Source organism: Podarcis muralis, chromosome 18, assembly GCF_964188315.1.
Source record: "Podarcis muralis chromosome 18, rPodMur119.hap1.1, whole genome shotgun sequence".
Lineage (NCBI taxonomy): Eukaryota > Metazoa > Chordata > Lepidosauria > Squamata > Lacertidae > Podarcis > Podarcis muralis.
This window is the reverse complement of record NC_135672.1, coordinates 5,793,971-5,817,781: the sequence shown is the minus strand read 5'-3', so window position 1 is coordinate 5,817,781 and position 23,811 is coordinate 5,793,971. Positions and strand designations below refer to the sequence as shown.

At 48.2% G+C, this 23,811-nt stretch overlaps 1 protein-coding gene across 1 annotated transcript; it reads right to left on the bottom strand.

Moving 5' to 3' along the window:
• Positions 1-2,134: 2,134 nt before the first annotated feature.
• LOC114588609 (ubiquitin domain-containing protein TINCR) lies at positions 2,135-21,867 on the bottom strand. The gene is made up of 4 exons (XM_077921885.1): positions 21,437-21,867; positions 14,257-14,333; positions 5,516-5,634; positions 2,135-2,965 (listed from the first exon to the last, which is right to left on the bottom strand). Exons 1-2 carry the CDS (start codon positions 21,745-21,747, stop codon positions 14,309-14,311), a joined length of 336 nt encoding a protein of 111 aa, XP_077778011.1. The 5' UTR covers positions 21,748-21,867; the 3' UTR covers positions 2,135-2,965; positions 5,516-5,634; positions 14,257-14,308.
• Between the last annotated feature and the right edge of the window lie 1,944 nt (positions 21,868-23,811).

Here is a 23,811-nt window from a genome sequence, read left to right as displayed (position 1 = left end):
CTGTATTTTTTGCTCTATAAGATTCACTTTTTCCCTCCTAAAAAGTAAGGGGAAATGTGTGTGAGTCTTATGGAGCGAATGCAGGCTGCGCAGCTATCCCAGAAGCCAGAACAGCAAGAGGGGTTGCTGCTTTCACTGCGCAGCGATCCCTCTTGCTGTTCTGGCTTCTGGGATTCAGAATATTTTTTTTCTTGTTTTCCTCCTCCAAAAACTAGGTGCGTCTTGTGGTCTGGTGCGTCTTATAGAGCGAAAAATACGGTATATTATATATGAAAGAGCATTGTAAACATCTGAATACGTTTGTAGGTTTGAGTTGAAATGTTCTGTAATGTGAACACAAGGAACTGATTTACATTGAATGAGGGGAAATACAAAAAGGTAAAAAAGTGGTCATAAAAATGCTAAGAATTAAGTAATTCTGTTTGGAAGTCAGAAAGGGGGGCAGGGGAAGGTCGATGCTCAGTCTGAGCAATGCTTGTGGTTATGGAATTATGTAATGGAACTGTGATTATGATAAAATTGAAAAATTAATGAAAATTAATTTTTGGAAGGGACCCTGAGGGTCACCCAGTCCAACCCCTTGGAACACAGGAATCTCTTGCCCAATGTGGGGCTTGAACCCACAACCTGGGGATTTAGAGCCTCGTGCTCTACCGATTGAGCTATCCCAGCTCATGAAGGGTAACTGGGAGAGGGGAGGGGAGCGTGCAGGTTCGTCCGCCAAGTTATCCTGCGTTTGTGACAGCACAGCTCTGGTTCCCTGCAGATGCTGGTTGTCCAAAACCAGAGCACCCAATTATTTAGTTATTTGCTGAGAACACTGGCAGTTGTAAACTGGGAGACCTTTTAAGCTGAAGAGCAATGTGGCTGATGTGCAGTCACAACTAGGTAGCCTTACACTGTAGAAGGCATGGCACAAAAGGAAAAGGGGACAGGGAGGGAAAAGGAAAAGTATATATTTCTGTAAAGGGACCCCTGACCATCAGGTCCAGTCACGGACGACTCTGGGGTTGCGGCGCTCATCTCGCTTTATTGGCCGAGGGAGCCGGCGTACAGCTTCCGGGTCATGTGGCCAGCAGGACTAAGTCGCTTCTGGCGAACCAGAGCAGCGCACAGAAACGCTGTTTACTTTCCCGCCAGAGCAGTACCTATTTATCTACTTGCAATAGGGACGCGGGTGGCGCTGTGGGTAAAACCTCAGTGCCTAGGACTTGCTGATCGCATGGTCGGTGGTTCGAATCCCCGCGGCGGGGTGCGCTCCCGTCGTTCGGTCCCAGCGCCTGCCAACCTAGCAGTTCGAAAGCACCCCCGGGTGCAAGTAGATAAATAGGGACCGCTTACTAGCGGGAAGGTAAACGGCGTTTCCGTGTGCTGCGCTGGCTCGCCAGATGCAGCTTCGTCATGCTGGCCATGTGACCCGGAAGTGTCTGCGGACAGCGCTGGCTCCCGGCCTCTAGAGTGAGATGAGCGCACAACCCTAGAGTCTGTCAAGACTGGCCTGTACGGGCAGGGGTACCTTTACCTTACCTTTTTACTTTGACGTGCTTTCGAACTCCTAGGTTGGCAGGAGCAGGGACCGAGCAACGGGAGCTCACCCCATCGTGGGGATTCGAACCGCCGACCTTCTGATCGGCAAGTCCTAGGCTCTGTGGTTTAGACCACAGCGCCACCCGTGTCCCATATATTTCTGTCTGGATGGTGACATTTCAAGCTGAAGAACTTGAGATTTATTGGAGGGGAGGTCTGAGCATGTTTAAGGAGTGTTTGAGGCCATTCTTGCATTGCAGGGAATTGGACTAGACGACGAGGGTGTGTGATTTTAGGGGGTGAAACTTTATTTTCTGGCAAATTTCTGCCGTGAGAAAGACTTAAAAAATATGTTTTCAGGTGTGAGGAATTCAAATCTGCTATCATTTTTGTGATTGGGCAAAAATTTGAAGAGCAACTTGTAGTCTATGCTAGTCGGACTACAAGAAGTTTTGTAAGGAGAAATACATGAAATATTGCTAAGTAGAGAAAGAATAGAGATATTGATTAAGAGATTTAAATGTAATAGTGGAAGTAAGAAATGTATATTAAGTGAATAGATTGGAAAAAAATTCAGATGTGAGTGATGGAAGTAAAAAAAATGGTATAAGATATGAAAATATGTTTAATGATTGTTGAAAATGATACGTTGCAAAATCAATAAAAATTTATATAAATAAATAAATAAATAAAGAATACATGTGGCCCTCTGGACCTCCCCGCCTGGCCCTCAGAACATTCCCCAGGCCACAATCCTCACTGCCTTTGCTTCACACCCTCCTCGCGTGTTTTTGCCTGGCCAGGCAGGGTGCGTCTCTGAAATCTGACCCTGCCTCTCGCTCACCCGGTCAGAGAGGGCAGAGTTTGGACGTAGAAACTTCCTGTGCAATGCAAGCGTTGCTCCGCCCCCTTTTTCCTTCTGCCCCTGCCCACCACTGGTCTCCAGCACTGACTGGCAGCCGGCAGGAAGGTTTTCTCGGCGCTGCCTGGGTATTGAATTGCAGAATTGGGAGGGGCCCTGAGGGTCACCTTGGTCCAACCCCCCTGCAAGGCAGGAATCTAGGCTCTGTGTGTGCTCTAACCACTGAGCCGCACAGCCTCCCCCCAAGGAAGTTGACCTCTGTTCTCCCGGCGTGGGTGACTGAAACCCTCTGCCGCCTCCGCCGCTGCCACCCCGCCCCTCTCGCCTTGAAATCCCGCTTTTCCGGCAGACAACTGGGCTAGGCTGCCGTGTCTCAACCTGTCTGAAGTATCACCCAGCGTGGAGGCGCCATGAGGGAGTGACTGAAAGCAGAAACTCTCTCTTTCTCTCTCTCTCAGGTCACCAACTCGAAATGCCCAAGAGTCATGGATCTGAAGCGCCGGTTTCTGGTTCTGCCAACGCCTCCGTTCCTCTCCGGATCCATCTTTCTTCCCCTCCTCCTCCTCGCTTGGAGACCTGCAATTTAGCAAGGAGCGACAGAAAACACAGAGGGGAAGATTTAGGACTGATAAAAGACAGGGTTTCTTCAAAGCAGCACCTAGTCAAACTGCAGAACTCCCTCTCCCTCTTTTTAACAAATATATATATATATATATTGTTTATGCCTATCAAGTTTATAAAGGTAAAGGTAAAGGGACCCCTGACCATTAGGTCCAGTCGTGGCCGACTCTGGGGTTGCGGCGCTCATCTCGCTTTATTGGCCGAGGGAGCCGGCGTCCAGCTTCCGGGTCATGTGGCCAGCAGGACTAAGCCGCTTCTGGCGAACCAGAGCAGCGCACGGAAAGGCCGTTTACCTTCACACCAGAGCGGTACCTATTTATCTACTTGCACTTTGATGTGCTTTTGAACTGCTAGGTTGACAAGAGCAGGGACTGAGCAACAGGAGCTCACCCCGTCGCGGGGATTCGAACCGCCGACCTTCTGATCGGCAAGTCCTAGGCTCTGTGGTTTAACCCACAGCACCACCTGTGATCAAGTTTATACATTTCACTAATTTCGCTATCATTTTAACATTTCAAAACTTCACTTCCTTCCCCCTTTTTCTACGGCCCCTTAAACTTATTTTTTAATATCTTCTCCATATCCAAATTGACTTAATTTGATCATTTATGCATCTGCTTTAAATATATACGCTTCTCAAACTGCAGGTTATTACAATAATCCTGCCAATGTTCTTATCTGTTTACAGTTTATCTGCAAATATTCAATAAGCCATTTCCATTTTTAAAAAAAAGTTATCTTGATTTCTTATTCTTATGGTAAGTTTCGCCATTTCTGCATATTCCGTAAGTTTTTGTATCCATTCTTCCTTTGCTGGGACTTCTGCTTCTTTCCATTTTGGGGCGAGTGACATTTTTGCCGCTGTAGTTGCATACAGTCACACCTTGTTTTGTGGCCAGGATCCGTTCCGGAGCCCTGGGTCGCTAGCCAAAAAGCAGTTTGCACTTCTGTGCATGTGCAAAGTGCAATTTAGCGCTTCTGCACATGCGTGAGCGGCAAACCCGGAAATAACCCATTCCTGTACTTCCGGGTTTGCACAGACGTTCGCCAGAATGGACACTAGATAAGGCGGACGTTCACGGAGGTATTATGTACATGAATAAGTTTCTATACATTTTAGGGAGTTCTGTCGCTATAATTCCCAAAAGAAAAGCTTCTAAGCTTCTGGGTGTGTGTTTTTTACCAAAGTTATTTGAAACATCCTTTTCAATTCATTATATATCATTTCCCAGTAAGCTTTAACTTTACCAAAAGACCACCCCTCCCAGAACTCCCTCCCGCAGGAGGCAAGGACGACGGCCAACTTAGGTGGCTCCCGAAGAGAATTGGACCAATTCGAGGAAGGAGGAGGACGGATTTGTCGCAGAATCATAGAACTACAGAGTTAGAAGAGACCCCAAGGGCCATCTAGTCCAACCACTGGCCCCTGCCAATGGCTGCTAGCCATTGCTTACATTCTTATGGAACCTCCCAGCCCAGTGGCAGTCTATCTGGATCCCTAAGCCAGGGGTCAGCAAACTTTTTCAGCAGGGGGCCGGTCCACTGTCCCGCAGACCTTGTGGGGGGCCGGACTATATTTTGGGGAAAAAATGAATGAATTTCTATGCCCCACAAATAACCCAGAGGTGCATTTTAAATAAAAGCACACATTCTACTCATGTAAAAACATGCTGATTCCCGGACCGTCTGTGGGCTGGATTTAGAAGGCCATTGGGCCGGATCCGGGCCCTGGGTCTTAGTTTGCCTACCCATGCCCTAAGCTCTGTCTGTCCACTGTGAGAACAGGATACAGTGGTACCTCCGGTTAAGTACTTAATTCGTTCCGGAGGTCCATTCTTAACCTGAAACTGTTCTTAACCTGAAGCACCACTTTAGCTAATGGGGCCTCCAGCTGCTGCCGCGCCGCCGGAGCACAATTTCTGTTCTTATCCTGAAGCAAAGTTCTGAACCTGAAGCACTATTTCTGGGTTAGCGGAGTCTGCAACCTGAAGCGTATGTAACCCGAGGTACCACTGTAATGAAGTAGCTGGGCCACTGGTTTGATCCAGCATGTCCGATTCGAGCTAGTTAGCACATACAGGGTTAAAAACGTGAGAGGCGATGAGCCCAGGTGTGGCCAAGCAGGTGTGCAGATGGCGATCATTTAGAAAGAAGAGCTCAGGAAGTTTAAAATAACAATAACATCCTGTCTCGGGTCAGCATCCGCATCCTCAGCTTTGGTGCCAACTAGGGTGTCACAGAATGTTTACGAACACTCAAATAGCTCTGGGAGAATCATCTGTTGGTCCGGAGGGATGTCACAAAATGCTTAAGAACATTCCAACAGCTCCGGAGGAAGTGTTGCTCACAGGATGCTGGTGATTAGCAAAATTGCAGGGATGAATTGGGAAAACATCAGGAATGCCGGCAAGGTGGAGGGGAAATGGCACCTATCAGGAGCTCAGGAAAGCTTTCCGTCTGGGTTTGGGAAGGTGTACCTGTTTGTGCTCTCTTTCCACAGCTTACCTTTGGATATCTGCTAGCCGCTGTTGTTTGTTCACGTGAGAGATAAGAAAAACAACGCCGTCTTTCTGAATGATGGCGCCATGCCAGGCAGTTCCTCAGCCTCCCAAAGCAAGCATCACCTGCGTCGTTTTTTAAAAAGAAAGGAAGAGATCATCAGGCTGCATGCAAACGTCCATCAAATCAACAACTGCCAAGAGGGGAGGGGGATCAGATCAGACCTGTCCCAACAGAGAGAAATTGCCACCGCCTCATATTTATCTCCCCAGTGAAGAAAATAACAAGAATAACAGAATTAAAAAAATTAAGTAAATCTTTATTGGCCCAGAAATGGAAACAAGAAGAATTACTGACGAAAGAAGAATGGCAGATGAAATTAATGGGCTATGCAGAATTAGATAAGATGACAGGAAGGATTCGAAACCCGCGGGACCAGAGATTCGCAGAGGACTGGAATAAATATGTGAACTACCTGAAAAGCAATTGTAATTAACAGATCACGCTAGTAGGATTACAAGAAGTTTTGTAAGGAGTAAAATACGAAATATCGCAAGGAAGGTTATGAAGAGAGTTATTAGTTAAGATAATTAGAAGTAATAGTGAAATTAAGAAATGTAAATTAAGTGAAAAAGATTGGAAAAATTTCAGATGTGATTGATAGAAGTAAAAAAAAATTGTATAAGATATGAAATTGTGTTAAATGATTGCTGAAAATGATAGGTTAAAAAATTAATAAATATATATAAAAATAAGATAGTCTTTCCAGCTAAAATAAATAAATAAATGTAAGTAAATCAGCATGGGTATGATTTCTCAGCTGTGAAGAACCTCCATACTATTGCCTTGGCTGAAAGATTAAAAATAAATAAATACCTAGCAGCTGCCCTATGGGAGAATCCTTCTCCGCCCCAGCTATTGACTGACATGTTGTGATGTCACAGAATGTTCACAAACATTCCAACGACAGGGAGGGAAGGAAGGGCGAGGTGTGGAATGTTGTCAGGGGTCAGGGGAGCCATGAAAAGATGTACAGGCAAACTCGTCGTTTGGCTGGTGCCAATTAATTGCTTGGGTAATTGTGAAAGCTCTGCGGACAGTTGTACGCTTTAAATGCACATTGTGTCTTGTGTTGCAAACCCCTAAATTTGTTTCCCTGGGGGCGGGGCAGGGAGCTGCGGGGGTTGCAGTGACCCCCCACAACGGGTCACGCAAGCAGATAATCAATAGCAACCGACCCACCTCGCAGAGTCGTCGCAAGGATCACAACCGACAACCTCTCCGGCAAAGGTCTTGTGCAAACGCAAGTTATAATCCGGACATGTTCTTGCAGGGGGAAAAGTTAACCCTCCTGATTAAAAAGCAGAGTTTGCTCCGCTGCCCCTTCTGGAATCGCAACGAGGTGACCTCTTTCCGCCAGCAAGAAAAACACACACACACACACACCAAGCAGTTTGCTCAGAAAGCACACAGATAAATAAATTTTGCATATTAGCCAGGGCCATAAGCATCGCTACCACCCCCAAATCTGCGAGGCTGAGTCTTAAGTGAATTTTTATGGCCAACATTATCAACCCCCCAAGGATACCAACATGGAGGAGAAGCTGACTCCTTCTCCCGAACACTGCCAATTATCTGCCGGCGCATTAGGAAAAGGGGGCAGGAAGAAAAACAGGGTCTTTATGCTGTTTTCTTTTGCGTCGGGTGGAAAACCACCAGGACAGAGTCCCGTGCCCCAGATGTTTCCATCAATATTCATGGCTATGACATACAGGTCACCGACTCTGCAAAGGAAAGCATCGCAGCATCCGGAATTAACACCTCTTTTGCGTGTGTAGGGACGTGGGTGGCACTGTGGGTTAAACCACATAGCTTAGGACTTGCCAATCAGAAGGTCAGCGGTTCGAATCCCCGTGACGGGGTGAGCTCCCGTTGCTCGGTCCATGCTCCTGCCAACCTAGCAGTTCGAAAGCACGTCAAAGTGCAAGTAGATAAATAGGTACCGCTCTGGCGGGAAGGTAAACGGCGTTTCCGTGCACTGCTCTGGTTCGCCAGAAGCGGCTTAGTCCTGCTGGCCACATGACCCAGAAGCTGTACGCCGGCTCCCTTGGCCAGTAAAGCGAGATGAGCACCGCAACCCCAGAGTTGGACACGACTGGACCTAATGGTCAGTGGTCCCTTTACCCTTTACCTTTGCGTGTGTAGGGCATCTTTCTCAGTTCCTCAAATGTGGGGCACGCAGGGCTGCCCCCCGAGGCCGAACCAGGAGCTCGGCCAACTGCTCGCCAGGGACCACTGGCATCTGACTAGCTGCCGGAGTCCTGTCAAGGTGGTGGTACCGGACAGGGCCGGCCCGCTCACACGGCACGGTGTGGCAGTTGCCTCAGGCAGCAGACTGGGGGCTACCAGGAGGAGTGGCAAATAGGGCCCTCGTATTTACGGGACCGCCTCTCCTGGTCTGCCCCGCAGAGGACATTAAGGTCCAAGAATAACCATAGCTTAGAGGTCCCGGGCCCTAAGGAAGTCAGACTATCCTCCACCAGGGCCAGGGCCTTCTCAGTGATGGCTCCAACCTGGTAGAATGCTCTGTCCCATGAGACCAGGACCCTGCAGAATTTAACTTCCTTCCACAGGGCCTGTGTTGTTGTTTAGTTGTTTAGTCGTATCCGACTCTTTGTGACCTCCTGGACCAGAGCACGCCAGGCACTCCTGTCTTCCACTGCCTCCCACAACTTGGTCAAACTCATGCTGGTAGCTTCGAGAACACTGTCCAACCATCTCGTCCTCTGTCGTCCCCTTCTCCTTGTGCCCTCCATCTTTCCCAACATCAGGGTCTTTTCCAGGGAGTCTTCTCTTCTCATGAGGTGGCCAAAGTCTTGGAGCCTCAGCTTCACGATCTGTCCTTCCAGTGAGCACTCAGGGCTGATTTCCTTCAGAATGGAGAGGTTTGATCTTCTTGCAGTCCATGGGACTCTCAAGAGTCTCCTCCAGCACCAGAATTCAAAAGCATCCATTCTTCGGCGATCAGCCTTCTTTATGGTCCAGCTCTCACTTCCGCACATCACTACTGGGAAAACCATGGCTTTAACTATACGGACCTTTGTTGGACAAAGCTATTCCACCTGGCCTTTAATTTGAATTCAGCCTGATCTCCTATTTCCCTTCTCTTCCCTCCCCCTCCCCTTATATGAAGATCACCCGCTCTGAGACCCCACAGCTAATTCTCCCCTGGCCACCTCGCTGGCCCAAGTAGGACCAATTCAGCCAGCTAGCCCTGGGGATTATCTAATGCTTATTTCCCCTAAATTGATTCTGAATTTTGAATTTTATTGTTATTCATGTTTTTATACTGTTTATATGCTGCTTTTACAATTAAGTGTTTTAAATTTGTTGTTAGCTGCCCGGTTTTTGAACCGGGAAGGGCGGGGTATAAATAACAAATTATTATTATTATTATTATTATTATTATTATTATTATTATTAACCCCAAGCAGAGGACCACTAAGCGCAAGAGACAAGGGACGCTCGCCACTGCCTGCTCCTCTCTGGCCTCCTTCTTCCCCCAACACTTTCAGTGCTTCTCTGGGCTGCATCCAGTCCACTTGGACGGAGGCGGTGGTTAGGATCAGAAGGTTGGAGGTTCGAACCCACCCCGGAGCAGATTGGCAGAATTCCTGCATTGCAGGGGGTTCGGCTGGATGACCCCTGGGGTCCCTTCCAACTCAACAATTATATGATTCCGTGAAATGAGGAGAGGGAGAACAGTGCTTCTTCTTCTTCTTCTTCTTTGGCGATCCCTCATAGCCAAGGAAGATTGTCTTCCATGAACATAGTCTTAACAGTAAGCCCGTAGGTGACTGTGGAGGCCGATTCTGGATCCACACGTCCTTCCACAGTGGGGACATAGGTTTCCGGGCAGGAGTTGAACATGGTGTGGATTTGCCAAGCCTGCCTTCCTCTTAGCATGTTTCTCCCTTTCGTCCTGAGTTCGAGTGTCTTCAAAGCCCATGACACCTTTGGTCAAGGCTGCTCTCCAACTGGAGCGCTCACAAGCCAGTGTTTCCCAGTTGTCGGTGTTTATACTACATTTTTAAAGATGTGCCTTGAGAGAGTCTTTAAACCTCTTTTGTTGACCACCAGCATTACGCTTTCCATTTTAAAGTTCAGAATAGAGGAGTTGCTTTGCAAGACGATAATCAGGCATCCGCACAACATGACCCGTTCCACAAAGTTGATGTTGAAGAATCATTGCTTCAACACTTGTGATCTTTGCTTCTTCTAGTACACTGGCATTAGTTCGCCTGTCTTCCCAAGTGATGTGTAAATTTTTTCGGAGGCACCGTTGATGGAATCTTCCGAGGAGTTGGAGATGGTGTTTATAAGTGGTCCATGTTTCACGTGCATACAGTAAGTTTGGTATTACAATAGAGAACAATGCAGGCCACTTTGAGCCACTTGGAGTGCTTTATATACATTATTTACACAATGGGCTGCACGTGATTGGCTAATTCCGGAATTCTCCTGTAGGCCAATCAGATTGTGGACTCACTTCCATCTGGAGCTGGATTGGGTGGCTCCTGCAGACCAATCATACTGCTGCATTGTTCTAGGACCAATCAGACTGCTGCATTTTGGATCCTATTCAACTCAGTACAAAACATGGAGGAAAAAAGGGATATGGATATATTTGCAGCAAAAGCAAATAAGCCATTGCCAAAGCACACCTGCCAGTCTGTTGGTCTTGCTCTTTCTCAAAAAAGGAAGATTAGCAGTAACAAGATCCACCGAAGGCACAAAGGGGAAACAGGTCACCCTGGAAAAACAGGCTTTGCTTCTGTACACAACGTGTCTGACTCAGGAGAGGTGCAGCACATGACCGGCGACCATAATTATTGTTTATCCAGACGCCTGCCCAGTGATCACACTCAAAGATCCATGGAGGGGACTGAGCAAAGATTATTATTATGATATATTATGTATTATATTAATATATTGTTTTAAATAGTAGTAGTGGTCAATTACAAACCTAGACAGCAGCTTAAAAAGCAGAGACATCACCTTGACAACAAAGGGACGTATAGTAAAAGCTCTGGTTTTCCCAGTAGTGATGTATGGAAGTGAGAGCTGGACCATAAAGAAGGCTGATCGCCGAAGAATGGATGCTTTTGAATTCTGGTGCTGGAGAAGACTCTTGAGAGTCCCATGGACTGCAAGAAGATCAAACCTCTCCATTCTGAAGGAAATCAGCCCGGAGTGCTCACTGGAAGGACAGATCCTGAAGCTGAGGCTCCAAGACTTTGGCCACCTCATGAGAAGAGAAGACTCCCTGGAAAAGACCCTGATGTTGGGAAAGATGGAGGGCACAAGGAGTAGGGGAGGACAGAGGACGAGATGGTTGGACAGTGTTCTCGAAGCTACCAGCATGAGTTTGACCAAACTGCGGGAGGCAGTGGAAGACAGGAGGGCCTGGCGTGCTCTGGTTCAGGGGGTCACGAAGAGTCGGACACGATTAAACGACTAAACAAGTAGTAGTAGTAGTAGATATGACTATTTATACCCTGTCTTTTTCCCTGACGGGAACCAATGCAGCTTCCAGATAGATAGAGCACAAGACTCTTAATCTCAGGGTTGTGGGTTCGAGACACAATCGGGCAAAAGGTTCTTTCCAATGCTACAATTCTGTGATTCTATGAAAACATAGGAAAACCAAACCTTGCAATACCATGAAACATCCATAGGATTAAAACTATGCACATCACTTTGCTGGCAGTGTTTGCCGATGGATCTGGTTTGCCGCTGTAGAAGCAAGGAGGCAGATTGGAACGGCCTTTGGTCTGATCCACCGGAGCTCCTTCTTACGTTGCTTTTTTTAAAGGGAGATTGGGCATACGAAGAGCCCAAAGGGGGTCATCATTGCAGGGGGTTGGACTCCATGGGATGGAGGACCACATGTTGAGATTCCTGCATTGCAGGGGGTTGGACTAGATGGCCACCGGGGTCCCTTCCAAGTCTAGGATTCTGTAATTCCAGTCCTCCTCCCATAGCGGCCAGCCAACTGCAAGCAGGGTGCAAGAATGTTCTCCCTTCCTGTGGTTTCCAGCAATGGGTATTCCATAGAATCGTAGAATTGTTGAGTTGGTGTGATGGCCTGGGACTCGGGCTCGGACTCGGAACCAGAGGAGACTCAGTCTGCACCAGATCCTTTGCTTCAGGCATCACCTGAACCAAGTCTGGGGCCTGATCCTGAAGAATCTGCACAGGTTCCCCTGCAACAAACCCCAGCTAGGCCGAGTCAGGGGCCTGAGCCTGCCCTGACTCCAGATGTGGGGATGACCTCGTTGCCTCCAGCTGGGCCATCACTTACAGCTGCTCCACTACCGGTTGGGTCAGGGGAGGCTGAGGCGGCCCCTGGGTCTAGTCACCCACCAACGTCTCCCGAGCTGCAGAGACTGAGGTCTGAGAGAAGGAGAGACCTGAGTACTCGCAGGAGGAGTGCTCGCCTTCAGGCAAGACAGGGAGGTCAGTCGGTGAGGGATCAGGACCAGCTGCTACCCCGCCAGAGATAAAAGGCTGTCGGACCCCGCCCCAGGTTGCGGGAGCAACGTTGCTGTTTGCTAGATCCTGCCTGAGATCCTGTACCTGTCCTTGCCTGGTTTCCTGCCTCGTGTCCTGGCTTGGCCCTGTCGGACTGACTCCTAGCGGAACCTTCAGATTCTGGACCAGTCCTTACCCCCGGGCCCAGCACAGCTGGAAAGGGACCCCATGGGTCATCTAGTCCATGCGGGTCCCCCCCCCCCCATTTCAATCCATGCTGGGCTCTGCTTAGCTCTGCAAACACATTTGGCAGTTTTCCTTCTGTGTGCCACTCGTGCACACCTATTAAACGGCACACACACGAGAGGCAGAATCCACCCACCAGGTAGCCATGTAACTGTTGGCAAGCAATGAAGGAAATGGGGGAAACTGGCAGGCCCCCAGCTGGCTCCAACCCAGCAGCCGGTGTGCCGGGCGAACTCCAGTCCTTGGTGCCGCATGAATCTGTGCCCTGAGCTTCAAAAGCTGGGGCACGCTACTCAGCAGAGTAAACGCTGCGCAAACGGAAGTGGCAGGAGAGGCTGTGTGAGCATATTTACGAGTGGTTTATTCAGCGTACAGCAGGACAAAAGGAAACATGTCTGAACTCCTTCGTGTCCAAAGCAAAACGGCAAAAGCAAAAGCTGTACCCAAACGGAAGTTCCCAGCAAGCTGTGCTGGAGTGTAAACAGGCACGTGACACACAACAATCATGCCTGTTCCTTGAGGTGGAACGGAATATCCTAACAGTAACTTCTTGAGATCTGGAAGGAGCTAAACTCTGAAGGACAACAAGGCCTGTAAATGGGTGGGGCAGTGGAGTAGGAATATAAGACGCTGCCTTAAACCCCTGGCCAGACCACTGGTCCCTCTCGCCCAGGAATCACAGAATCTTAGAACTGTAGAGCTGGGAAGATCATCTAGTGCCAGGCATGGCCAAACTTGGCCCTCCAGCTGTTTGGGGACTACAGTTCCCATCATCCCTGACCACTGGTCCTGTTAGCTAGGGGTGATGGGAGTTGTAGTCCCAAAACAACTGGAAGTGTTTGCCTATGCCCGGGCTCGACCTCCAGGTCTGCCCTGAAGCCTCCAGGTTTTCGTGGCAGGTGGAGGGCCTGAGTTTTCAGGTGGGTGAAGGAGCCTCTCGTGGTAAAAAGAAAAATAAGCAACAACCATGACTGTTGATGCAGCTTGAAAGCTTCAGCCCGGCAGAAGCGGTCTGCAAATTCTCACGTAGACACTCGGGGTGGGGGTCTTCCTTCTTCTGCCCCCCTCTCCTAATTGATCTCCACCTCCAGGGTTTGCCTCTGTGCCATCCCATGGCATAGATAGCCCATGAGCTTGCGTGCCCTCCAACATTTCTCTGATGAACACCTAGGGCACCCTTTCCCACCTCCTCCGACATTTCTCCAATGAAAATAGGGGTGTCCTGTTGGGGAAAAGCAGGACAGTCCGGGATCAAATCAGAAACCTAGAATCATAGAGTTGGAATAGACCACAAGGGCCATCGAGTCCAACCCCCTGCCAGGCAGGAAACACCATCAGAGCACTCCTGACATATGGTTGTCAAGCCTCTGCTTAAAGACCTCCAAAGAAGGAGACTCCACCACACTCCTTGGCAGCAAATTCCACTGTCGAACAGCTCTTACTGTCAGGAAGTTCTTCCTAATCTTTAGGTGGAATCTTCTTTCTTGTAGTTTGGATCCATTGCTCCGTGTCCGCTTCTCTGGAGCAGCAGAAAACAACCTCTCTCCCTCCTCTATGTGACATCCTTTTATATATTTGAACATGGCTATCATATCACCCCTTAACCTCCTCTTCTCCAGGCTAAACATGCCCAGCTCCCTTAGCCGTTCCTCATAAGGCATCATTTCCAGGCCCTTGACCATTTTGGTTGCCCTCCTCTGGACCTAGATGGCTTCTGTTATTCCCGGACCATCCCTGGAAAATAGGGACATTTGGAGAGTCTCAGCTTGCCCCTGGCGATATGACCGTGGCAGCCCTTGGAGACGGAGGTTAATTGGGTAGTTGGGTAGTAGCAAAGGGCAGGACTAGCCCCCCCCCCTGTTTCTCATATATATAGCCCAACCCCCCTTCAATGCAGCTGTCCCAAGCAGGTATCGAACATGCAACCTTGGCGTTCATCGGCAGCACGCTCTAACCAACTGGCTTACCTGGAGATGGCAGAGGGTTAACCTGGGACCTTCTGAGTACACGGCAGATGTCCTACCATTCATCTACGGCCTTTCCCCTAAAAATAGAAAGAGAGATTCTGGTCCTCTAGGTTCCGGATCAGGGCCTGATTTAAACAGAAACACAGGAAGCTGCCTTATATCACGGCAAACCGTGGTCCGGTTACCTCTGTAGTACCGCCTGCCCCAAGATTGGGTCACCGGTTGCCCTCCAGATGTTGCCGTCCTCCAAATCCTATCAGGCTCAGCCGACATGGCCAGCGGCGGCGGACAATAGGAACTGTGGCTTAAGAGGACATACCCAACACATGGCAGAATTCCCCCTCCCAAGTCACAGGTGACCCTGCGATCCTAACCGCATCTACTCAGAAGTAAGACCTGGTGACAATTTTCGATGGTGCTTACTCCGAAGGTAAGCAGCGTTAGGTTTAGGGTTAGGTAAGCAGAGTTAGGTGTTTTGGATCAGGTTAGCCATATTGATTTGTATGCTGTTGGTGGATTATTGTCATTGTCTTATTGGGCTGTGTACGTGATAAAGGGGAGTCATACCGGGGTGATGGCGTCTTCTTCTGTTTGTCCCCATGTCAGTTTCAGTTTATTGGTTAATTTTTCTAGTAGGGCTGTTTCCCATACTATTTGGTACCATTGGTCCATGCTTACTCCTGACAGGTCTCTCCAGTTATGGTGTTTCTGGCTGCTGAAAGTAGATGGGTAATGAGCGCTTTGTGGTGTAAATGGGCATTGTTGTCTTGGAAGATGTTTAGTAGGGCCAATTCTGGGGTGATGTCTAATACTTGCGTAGTTATTTTACATATTTCTCATGTGGCTGTTGTCCAGAATAGTTGGATTTTGGGGCACTCCCACCACATGTGGAGGTATGTGCCTGTGGAGGTGCACCCTCTCCAGCATTTTGGTGAGGTTCCTGGGCGCATTAGCGCTAGTTTTCTGGGTGTTAGGTACCACCTGTAGGTGAGTTTCAGAGTGAGTTCTTTTCTTTTCATTGATATGTATTTAAAGGGGGGTTTAGACCACATTCTGGTCCATTGAGTGGGGTTAATCTCATAGCCTATGTCATTCTCCCATTGTTTTTTGATTGAATTTGTATACCGCCCTATACCCATAGATCTCAGGGCAGTCCACGTCATAAAAATTGCATTTTCCTGATTATAATGCTGGTGCTTCATGTTGTACAGCTGTGGGTTTTGGGGCTGATATGCCAGCATGCCAAGCTAAATTTCGTCTACACGGTATGACACAACAGGAATGCCATCGGACCACGTCGCCATTCTCCTACTCTCTTAGCCCATGTGTGCTTGCTTTGCCCCACGAGTCTGCCACAGAAACAGTGGGAAAGAACCATAGGCCAGTAAGGTAAAGGCAAAGGGACCCCTGACCATTAGGTCCACTGGTGGCCGACTCTGGGGTTGCGGTGTTCATCTCGCTTTATTGGCCGAGGGAGCCAGCGTACAGCTTCTGGGTCATGTGCCCAGCATGACTAAGCCGCTTCTGGCGAACCAGAGCAGTGCACGGAAACGCCGTTTACCTTCCCGCCGGAGCGGTACCTATTTATCTACTTGCACTTTGACATGCTTTTGAACTGCTAGGTTGGCAGGAGCATGGACTGATCAACGGGAGCTCAACCCATCGTGGGGATTCGAACTGGCGACCTTCTGATCGGCAAGTCCTAGGCTCTGTGGTTTAGACCACAGCGCCACCCACGTCCCAGTATAGGCCAGTATATTGCCCCAAATTTCACCGCTTTGCCCCTGCAATTTTCCACGTTAAAGGTGCTGCAAGGAGTTGTGGGTTTTTTTTCTGGGATCAAGTAACACAGAAATGAGCTCGAATCATGGGCTATATTCCTTTAGTTTCCCCAGAAGTGACTTCTACATCGTACAAACACATCGACTGTAACACAGAAATCAACAGTTAGGAAAATGCCAGGGAAATGAAATGAACGGCCATGTGAAGGCAGCCCGAATTCCATTTACCTGTGAGCAAGGTTCATTGAACTCAACAGGACCTACTTCTGAGAAGACATGGTTAGGACCGCGCAGGTAAATGTGGATTTATCCAACCAGTTTCTACCCAGACAGGGTCCACCCATTGAAAGGAATGGATCTAAACCAGCGGTGCCCAGTCATTCCGATGGGTCTACTCCAAGCAGGTCTCACTGTTAGCAACAAAGGCGGTGGTGTGGCTATTCTAAGGTTTTGAGCAGAGAGCTGGAAGTTTTTGTCCAGATCTAAGCATAGTGATCCGTTCTGGTTTCCAAGGATACCTCTAGGACTCCAGGTTTAGTGGTACTGGCACATTCAAAGGCACCCTTCATTTATCAACTAGAGAAGCTATCATCATCCTCGCATGTGGTGTGATTGCATTATTGGGAGGTATATGCACATGAAAGGTAAAGGGACCCCTGACTATTAGGTCCAGTCGCGGACGACTCTGGGGTTGTGGCGCTCATCTCGCTTTATTGGCCGAGGGAGCCGGCGTGCAGCTTCCGGGTCATGTGGCCAGCAGGACTAAGCCGGTTCTGGCGAACCAGAGCAGCGCATGGAAACGCCGTTTACCTTCCCGCCGGAGTGGTACCTATTTATCTACTTGCACTTCGTGCTTTCGAACTGCTAGGTTGGCAGGAGCAGGGACCGAGCAACGGGAGCTCACCCCGTCGCAGGGATTCGAACCGCCGACCTTCCGATCGGCAAGTCCTAGGCTCTGTGGTTTAACCCACAGCGCCACCCGCATCCCTTATATGCACATTACAAAGACAATAAAGTGCTCCTGGTTTTACTCACAGCAGTTTCGCATCCTCAAGGACAGGGTGTGAGACAAGGCTCTGTGTGCCCAAGATTTGCTACTGTGGCTGTATCCACAAGACAGAATATTCCTTTTCCTCCTACGTTTCCCTAACTGCTACGGTAATTTCCACATTGCATCCAGGCTTCCACACAATGTAAGAGGCACTCCCGGAAAACCCATGCGTCGTCGCGCATGCTTAGTGCTCTTTCCCCCCATTATTCAGTTCCCTGTTATAGTTGAGCCACTTCTGGAAATCTAGCAAAATGCAGTGGTACCTCGGGTTAAGTACTTAATTCGTTCCAGAGGTCCGTACTTACCCTGAAACTCTCCTTAACCTGAAGCACCACTTTAGCTAATGGGGCCTCCTGCTGCCGCTGCACTGCCGGAGCCCGATTTCTGTTCTCATCCTGAAGCAAAGTTCTTAACCTGAAGCACTATTTCTGGGTTAGAGGAGTCTGTAACCTGAAGCGAATGTAACCTGAAGCGTATGTAACCCGAGGTACCACTGTATAATGGATGTTTAGTATGCTCCTGGCTTCCAGGAAAAGCCTGTTGCAGTCCCCTTTAAGCGGAAGCAAAGGGTATATCAGCCATAGGCGCCGACTCCATGGGGCTTGAGGGGGCCCGAGCCCCCTCAAAAATTCGTTTGGGGGGGCTCCGCCCCCCCAATAATCTCCGGCGCCCCTCCAGCAGAGCGCCATCGCCGCCCCTCCCCCAGCCCAAAATGCACAGGGAGGGGCGGGCTGCATGCCTCCTGCCCTCCCTCCCGAGCAAAAGCTCCACCCAATTTCCTTTGGAGCTGATTAATAGGCGCAGCACGCTCTCCCCTATTCGCTCACGAGGAGGCGGCGCCACTTTATTTGCATATTCATGAGCTTATTTATTATTCATGAGCTTTCCCGGGCCCCCCCAATATTTTTTATAAGTCCGCGTCCCTGATATCAGCCAAAATTTCACAGGAACTGCAGCGTGAAATGAACATTCGAAAACAAGACGGATAGGGAAAGTCGTACAATATTCCCCCACATCCGAATGCAACACACAGCCAGTGTACACAGCAGAGATGGCGAACCTACGGGCCTCCAGATTCTTGTTGAACTCCAGTTCCCATCATCCCCAACACCTGGGGCTGATGGGAGCTGTAGTCCTCCGACATGTGGAAAGTCACAGGTGTCCTGCAGCCCCGTTATCATAGAACCCTACGAGTTGGAAGGGTCCGTGAGGGTCATCTAGCCCAACCCCTTGCAAGGCCGCAATCTATTGACTCGAACCCACAACCATAAGAGTCTCATGCTCTACCGACTGAGCGATGTGCAGTATCACTGGGGTAGTGGCTCCCGCCCTGTGGAATGCCCTCCCATCAGATGTCAAGGAAGTAAACAACTATCTGACTTTTAGAAGACATCTGAAGGTGTTCAGGGAAGTTTTTCATGTTTGGAGTTTTATTCTGTTTTTAGTCCTCTGTTGGGAGCCGCCCAGAGTGGCTGGGGAAACCCAGCCAGATGGGTGGGGTATGAATATTATTATTATTATTATTATTATTATTATTATTATTATTATTATTATTATTATTATTATTTTCTAGATAGTCTTTGCGTATCCGGAACAATGACAGGCAAATGCAAAAATATCACGACTTGAATTCTGAATTCCACCACCTCCAGTAACCCTCCATTCACTGGGTCAAATCCTGCTCTGCCTTTGCCCTCTGCCCCCATCTTGCTCTGACTCTCAAAGGTGGCTTTGCACCCACCTGAGCAAAGAGGACTTCGGCTCCTTATTAATTTAGCCGCAGAGGAGACCACACCAAGGGGATGGCTCTACATAAGGCATACAGTGGTGCCTCGCAAGACGAAATTAATTCGTTCCGCGAGTTTTGTCGTCTTGCGATTTTTTTTGTCTTGCGAAGCACGGTGTCGGGAAAGTTTTGGAAAAGCTTCAAAAACCTCAAAAAGCTTTAAAAACCTCAAAAAAGGCTACCACACCGCGTGCTATGAGTTGCTCCTCGAAGTCAAGTCGCAACTGTATTAACGGTGTTAAGAAAAAGGAAACAAACTTGCAAGACGTTTCCGTCTTGCGAAGCAAGCCCATAGGGAAAATTGTCTTGCGAAGCAGCTCAAAAAACAAAAAAACCCTTTCGTCTAGCGAGTTTTTTGTCTTGCGAGGCATTCGTCTTGCGAGGTACCACTGTATATTAAATGGACGCTCCTCCACTGGAGGTTTTGAAGCAGAGGTTGGGGATTCTTTCCCTGCGATTCCAGCCTTGCAGGGGGTTGGACTAGAGGACCTTTGGGGTCCCCGGATTCTACAGTACGTCTTTTCTCTGCAAATAATGCTCTCTGCTCTCCCCCAAAACCAGGCGGCATGCAAAAACAGCTGGCTAAAGAGCAGGCTTTTTGCTGTGTTTTTAAAATGAATTCAATCAACATTTCTGCAGTTTCCCCTGAATTAAGCCCAGAGTTGTAGGAATTTAGGATGCTGTCTTATGCAGGGCTCAGCAATGCCAGCACTGACTGGCAGAGGCTTGAAGCTGGTGTTTCCTGCATGCAAATGAGGCGCTCCATGGCTGAACTGAGGTCCTTCCTCTCTAGGCAAAGCAAGATTCTAGTCCTCATCGATTCAAACCAAAAAGGCTGATTGAGACGAGTGCATAGGAAACTGCCTGATACAAAGGTTTGCTCCACTTACCTACACTGACTGGCAGCATCTCTCCAGCATTTTGGGCAGAGATCCCTTTCTCTCTTTTTTAATGAAATCGTTTTTATTGGTTTTACAAATACTAAGTACAAATAAACAGATGCCGTATTTTTCGCTCTATAAGACGCACCAGACCACAAGACGCACCTAGTTTTTGGAGGAGGAAAACAAGAAAAAAAATATTCTGAATCTCAGAAGCCAGAACAGCAAGAGGGATCGCTGTGCAGTGAAAACAGCAATCCCTCTTGCTCTTCTGGCTTCTGGGATAGCTGCGCAGCCTGCATTCGCTCCATAAGACGCACACACATTTCCCCTTACTTTTTAGGAGGGAAAAAGTGAGGCTTATAGAGCAAAAAATACGGTATTTGTTTTTTAAAAAAACTATATAAAGATTCTCCGAATCTTGGGACTTCCCCTCATCCCCTCCATAAGTCCCGTTTTAAACATCTACTACTGCATATTCAAGTATGCGGGTGGTGCTGTGGGTTAAACCACAGAGCCTAGGACTTGCCGATCAGAAGGTCGGCGGTTCAAATCCCCGCAACGGGGTGAGCTCCCGTTGCTCGGTCCCTGCTCCTGCCAACCTAGCAGTTCGAAAGCACATCAAAGTGCAAGTAGATAAATAGGTACCGCTCCGGCAGGAAGGTAAACGCCGTTTCCGTGCACTGCTCTGGTTCGCCAGAAGCGGCTTAATCCTGCTGGCCACATGACCCGGAAGCTGTACGCCGGCTCCCTCGGCCAGTAAAGTGAAATGAGCGCCGCAACCCCAGAGTCGGCCACGACTGGACCTAATGGTCAGTGGTCCCTTGACCTTTTTACTGCATATTCATCCATTCTCCAATTTCTATATCCAACCATATTATCCATGGTCATTTTTACACTACAAGTGAAATCAAAATCCTGCTTTTGTTTCCATCTGCTTACAGCAGTCTCCTAAATAACTTATAAATTACAGTGGTACCTTGGGTTACAGACGTTTCAGGTTACAGACTCCGCTAACCCAGAAATAGTGCTTCAGGTTAAGAACTTTACTTAAGGATGAGAACAGAAACTGTGCAGCGGCAGCAGCTGGAGGCCCCATTAGCTAAAGTGGTCTTCAGGTTAAGAACAGTTTCAGGTTAAGAACGGACCTCCGGAACGAATTAAGTTTTTAACCCGAGGTATCACTGTACAGTATTCCCATTCTTTTATCAAGTTTTTGTCCTCTTGGTTTCTGAGTTTTCCAGTCGGCTTTGCCATCTCGGCATAGTCCGTCAGCTTGGTTCGCCATGGGCAGGGGTCCCTCTCAGACTTACTCGGGGGTTGAAACCAGGAACCTCCATCTCCCTAAAACAGCCCTTCTCAACCTGTGGGTCCCCAGATGTTGTTGAACTACAGCTCCCATCACCCCTAGCTAGCAAGGCCGGAGCTCAGGGATGATGGGAGTTGTAGTCCAACAACATCTGGCGACCCACAGGTTGAGAACCGCTGCCCTAAAAGCAGATGCTCTCCCACTCAACTACATCTCAGCCCAAGAGACCGCCGCTGCGATTTCCTTGCATTGCCAGGGGTTGGTCTGGATGACCTTTGGGGGTCCCTTCCAACTCTACAGCTCCCCAAACAAACCCAAACTTCCTAAGCACCTGGCTAAGCTTGGCTGAGGAGCGATACCCAGGGCACCCACCTCTTGTCGCTGATGAGCAGGAGGACGGACCCGTTCTGGATTTTGGCCTCCTTCACCGTCTCGTGCTCCTCAATCACCCGGGCGTTGTAGAAGAAGGTCTTCTTCCACGAGGTCACCCCTTCCCGCACCAGGTGAGCCCTCAGGTCCATCATGGTGTCGGTGGGCCTCACCGTCAGAGGCAGCAGGAGGTCCTCGTCGGCCAGGTGGACCTTGATATGGTACTTCTTCCAGCGGGACAGGCTCCTCCGCAGGGTCTCCATCCCCTCCGGCTCAGCGAGAGAGGCAGGCGAGAGAGAGGCCAGCGAAAGCATGAAGCCGAGAGCAGGGAGACCAGGGAGGTTTCGGAAAGGGAACGCCAGCCTGCCAAGCTGGACAAACCGGTCCCGGCCCGAGCCCGTCGGGTGGCATGTTTCGCATTCCAAGGAAGATCTCGCCCTGTCTCCCGTCCCAAGGAGTGCAGAGGAAGAGATCAGGGGCTTGGCGTGCGTCACGATATGGGGAGGCCTATCACCGCCACTTATTTCATAGAATCGCAGCATCGCAGAACGGGAAGGGACCACAAGGGCTATCCAGCCCACCCCCCTGAAAAGCAAAGGTTTCCCTGTCTTTTTTCACAATAATATTTATTATTTTCCATACATAAACACAGCAAAAGAAAAGATTGGCAATAATAAAGGGAAAAGAAAGAAACTGAAAAAAGAATATAGAACATAAAATAGAATAATAATAATAATAATAATAATAATAATAATAATAATAATAATAATAATAATAATAATAATTTATTATTTATACCCCGCCCATCTGGCTGGGCCTCCCCACGACAATAACACTTAATTAATTACTCAAAATCCATCTTCATAAACATATTATTTGACTTCCTCAAATCTTTTCCATCTGAATTTCTCAGTAATTATATGTAGCAGTTTCCAATATCATTATTTCATAAAACCATGTCACAGTCATAATCATATTTCCTAACTTTTCTTATTGAACATTTTCTTATTTATTTAATCCCAACTTAGTCCTAGGCCTAATTGATTCTTTCAAGTGATTACATATCTTTAATATTACAATATTTATTCAAACAGTCTTTAAATTTCTTCCAGCCTCCTTGGTATTCCTCTTCTTTCTGGTCACGGATTCTCCCAGTGAGATCAGCCAGCTCCATAAACTCCATCATCTTCATCTGCCATTCTTCTACCGATGGTAGTTCTTGTGTTTTCCATTTTTTGGCTAGTAAAATCCGTGCAGCAGTTGTGGCATACAAAAATACTTTTACATCTTTTTTGGGGGCTATTCAGAACCTGTTATTCCAAGGAGAAAGGACTCTGGTTTCTTCATAAAAGTATATTCCATCATTATTATTTTTTAATTCATTATAATTTTTTCCCCAGAAGTCTTTAACCTTGGAGCAAGTCCACCACATATGATAGAAAGTACCTTCTTTTTCTTTACATTTCCAACATAAATTATCACAATTGTGGTAGATCTTCGCCAATTTAACAGGAGTTAAGTACCATCTATACAACATTTTCATAACATTCTCCTTTAACATTGTACATGCAGTAAACTTAACCCCTTTCTTCCAAAGCCTCTCCCAATCCTGAAAAGCAAAGGTTTTTCACCCAACTTGGGGCTTGAAGCCACAGCCCTGAGATTAAGAGTCTCTGCTCCACCCCAGAGCTTTCCAAACCTTTCATGCTGGCGACGCACTTTTTTATTTCATTTTTATTAAATTTTCTGTTTTACATTTCAGAATATTCATTTAAACAACCTTAAAATGTCAATGGCTTCCCTCCTTTTCTTTCCATAGTTCGTTCTGCATAACATAAAGCCCTGCATATTTTACAGAAACTATACCATTCAGTATTCCATTATTGTATCCATCATAACTTATTTACACAGTTGAATTTATCTTAATGCTGCCAGCGTTTTCAGCTGTACACAGTTATTTCCCATATGTTCGATAAACATTTTCCAACCTTCTCTAAAGGGACGCGGGTGGCGCTGTGGGTTAAACCACAGAGCCTAGGACTTGCCGATCGGAAGGTTGGCGGTTCGAATCCCCGCGACGGGGTGAGCTCCCGTTGCTCAGTCCCTGCTCCTGCCAACCTAGCAGTTCAAAAGCACGTCAAAGTGCAAGTAGATAAATAGGTACCGCTCCGGTAGAAAGGTAAACGGCGTTTCCGTGCGCTGCTCTGGTTCGCCAGAAGCGGCTTAGTCCTGCTGGCCACATGACCCGGAAGCTGTACGCCGGCTCCCTCGGCCAATAAAGCGAGATGAGCGCTGCAACCCCAGAGTCGGTCACGACTGGACCTAATGGTCAGGGGTCCCTTTACCTTTAGCCTTCTCTAAACGTATGTTCTTCTTGT

Excerpts from the sequence above, each read along its gene's own strand:
- LOC114588609 (XM_077921885.1), bottom strand. The coding sequence starts at position 21,747 with ATGCTTTCGCTGGCCTCTCTCTCGCCTGCCTCTCTCGCTGAGCCGGAG. Across the intron at positions 14,334-21,436 it reads CTGCTCATCAGCGACAAGAG|GGGAAAGGCCGTAGATGAAT; the intron begins GTGGGTGCCCTG and ends TTCTATTTTTAG.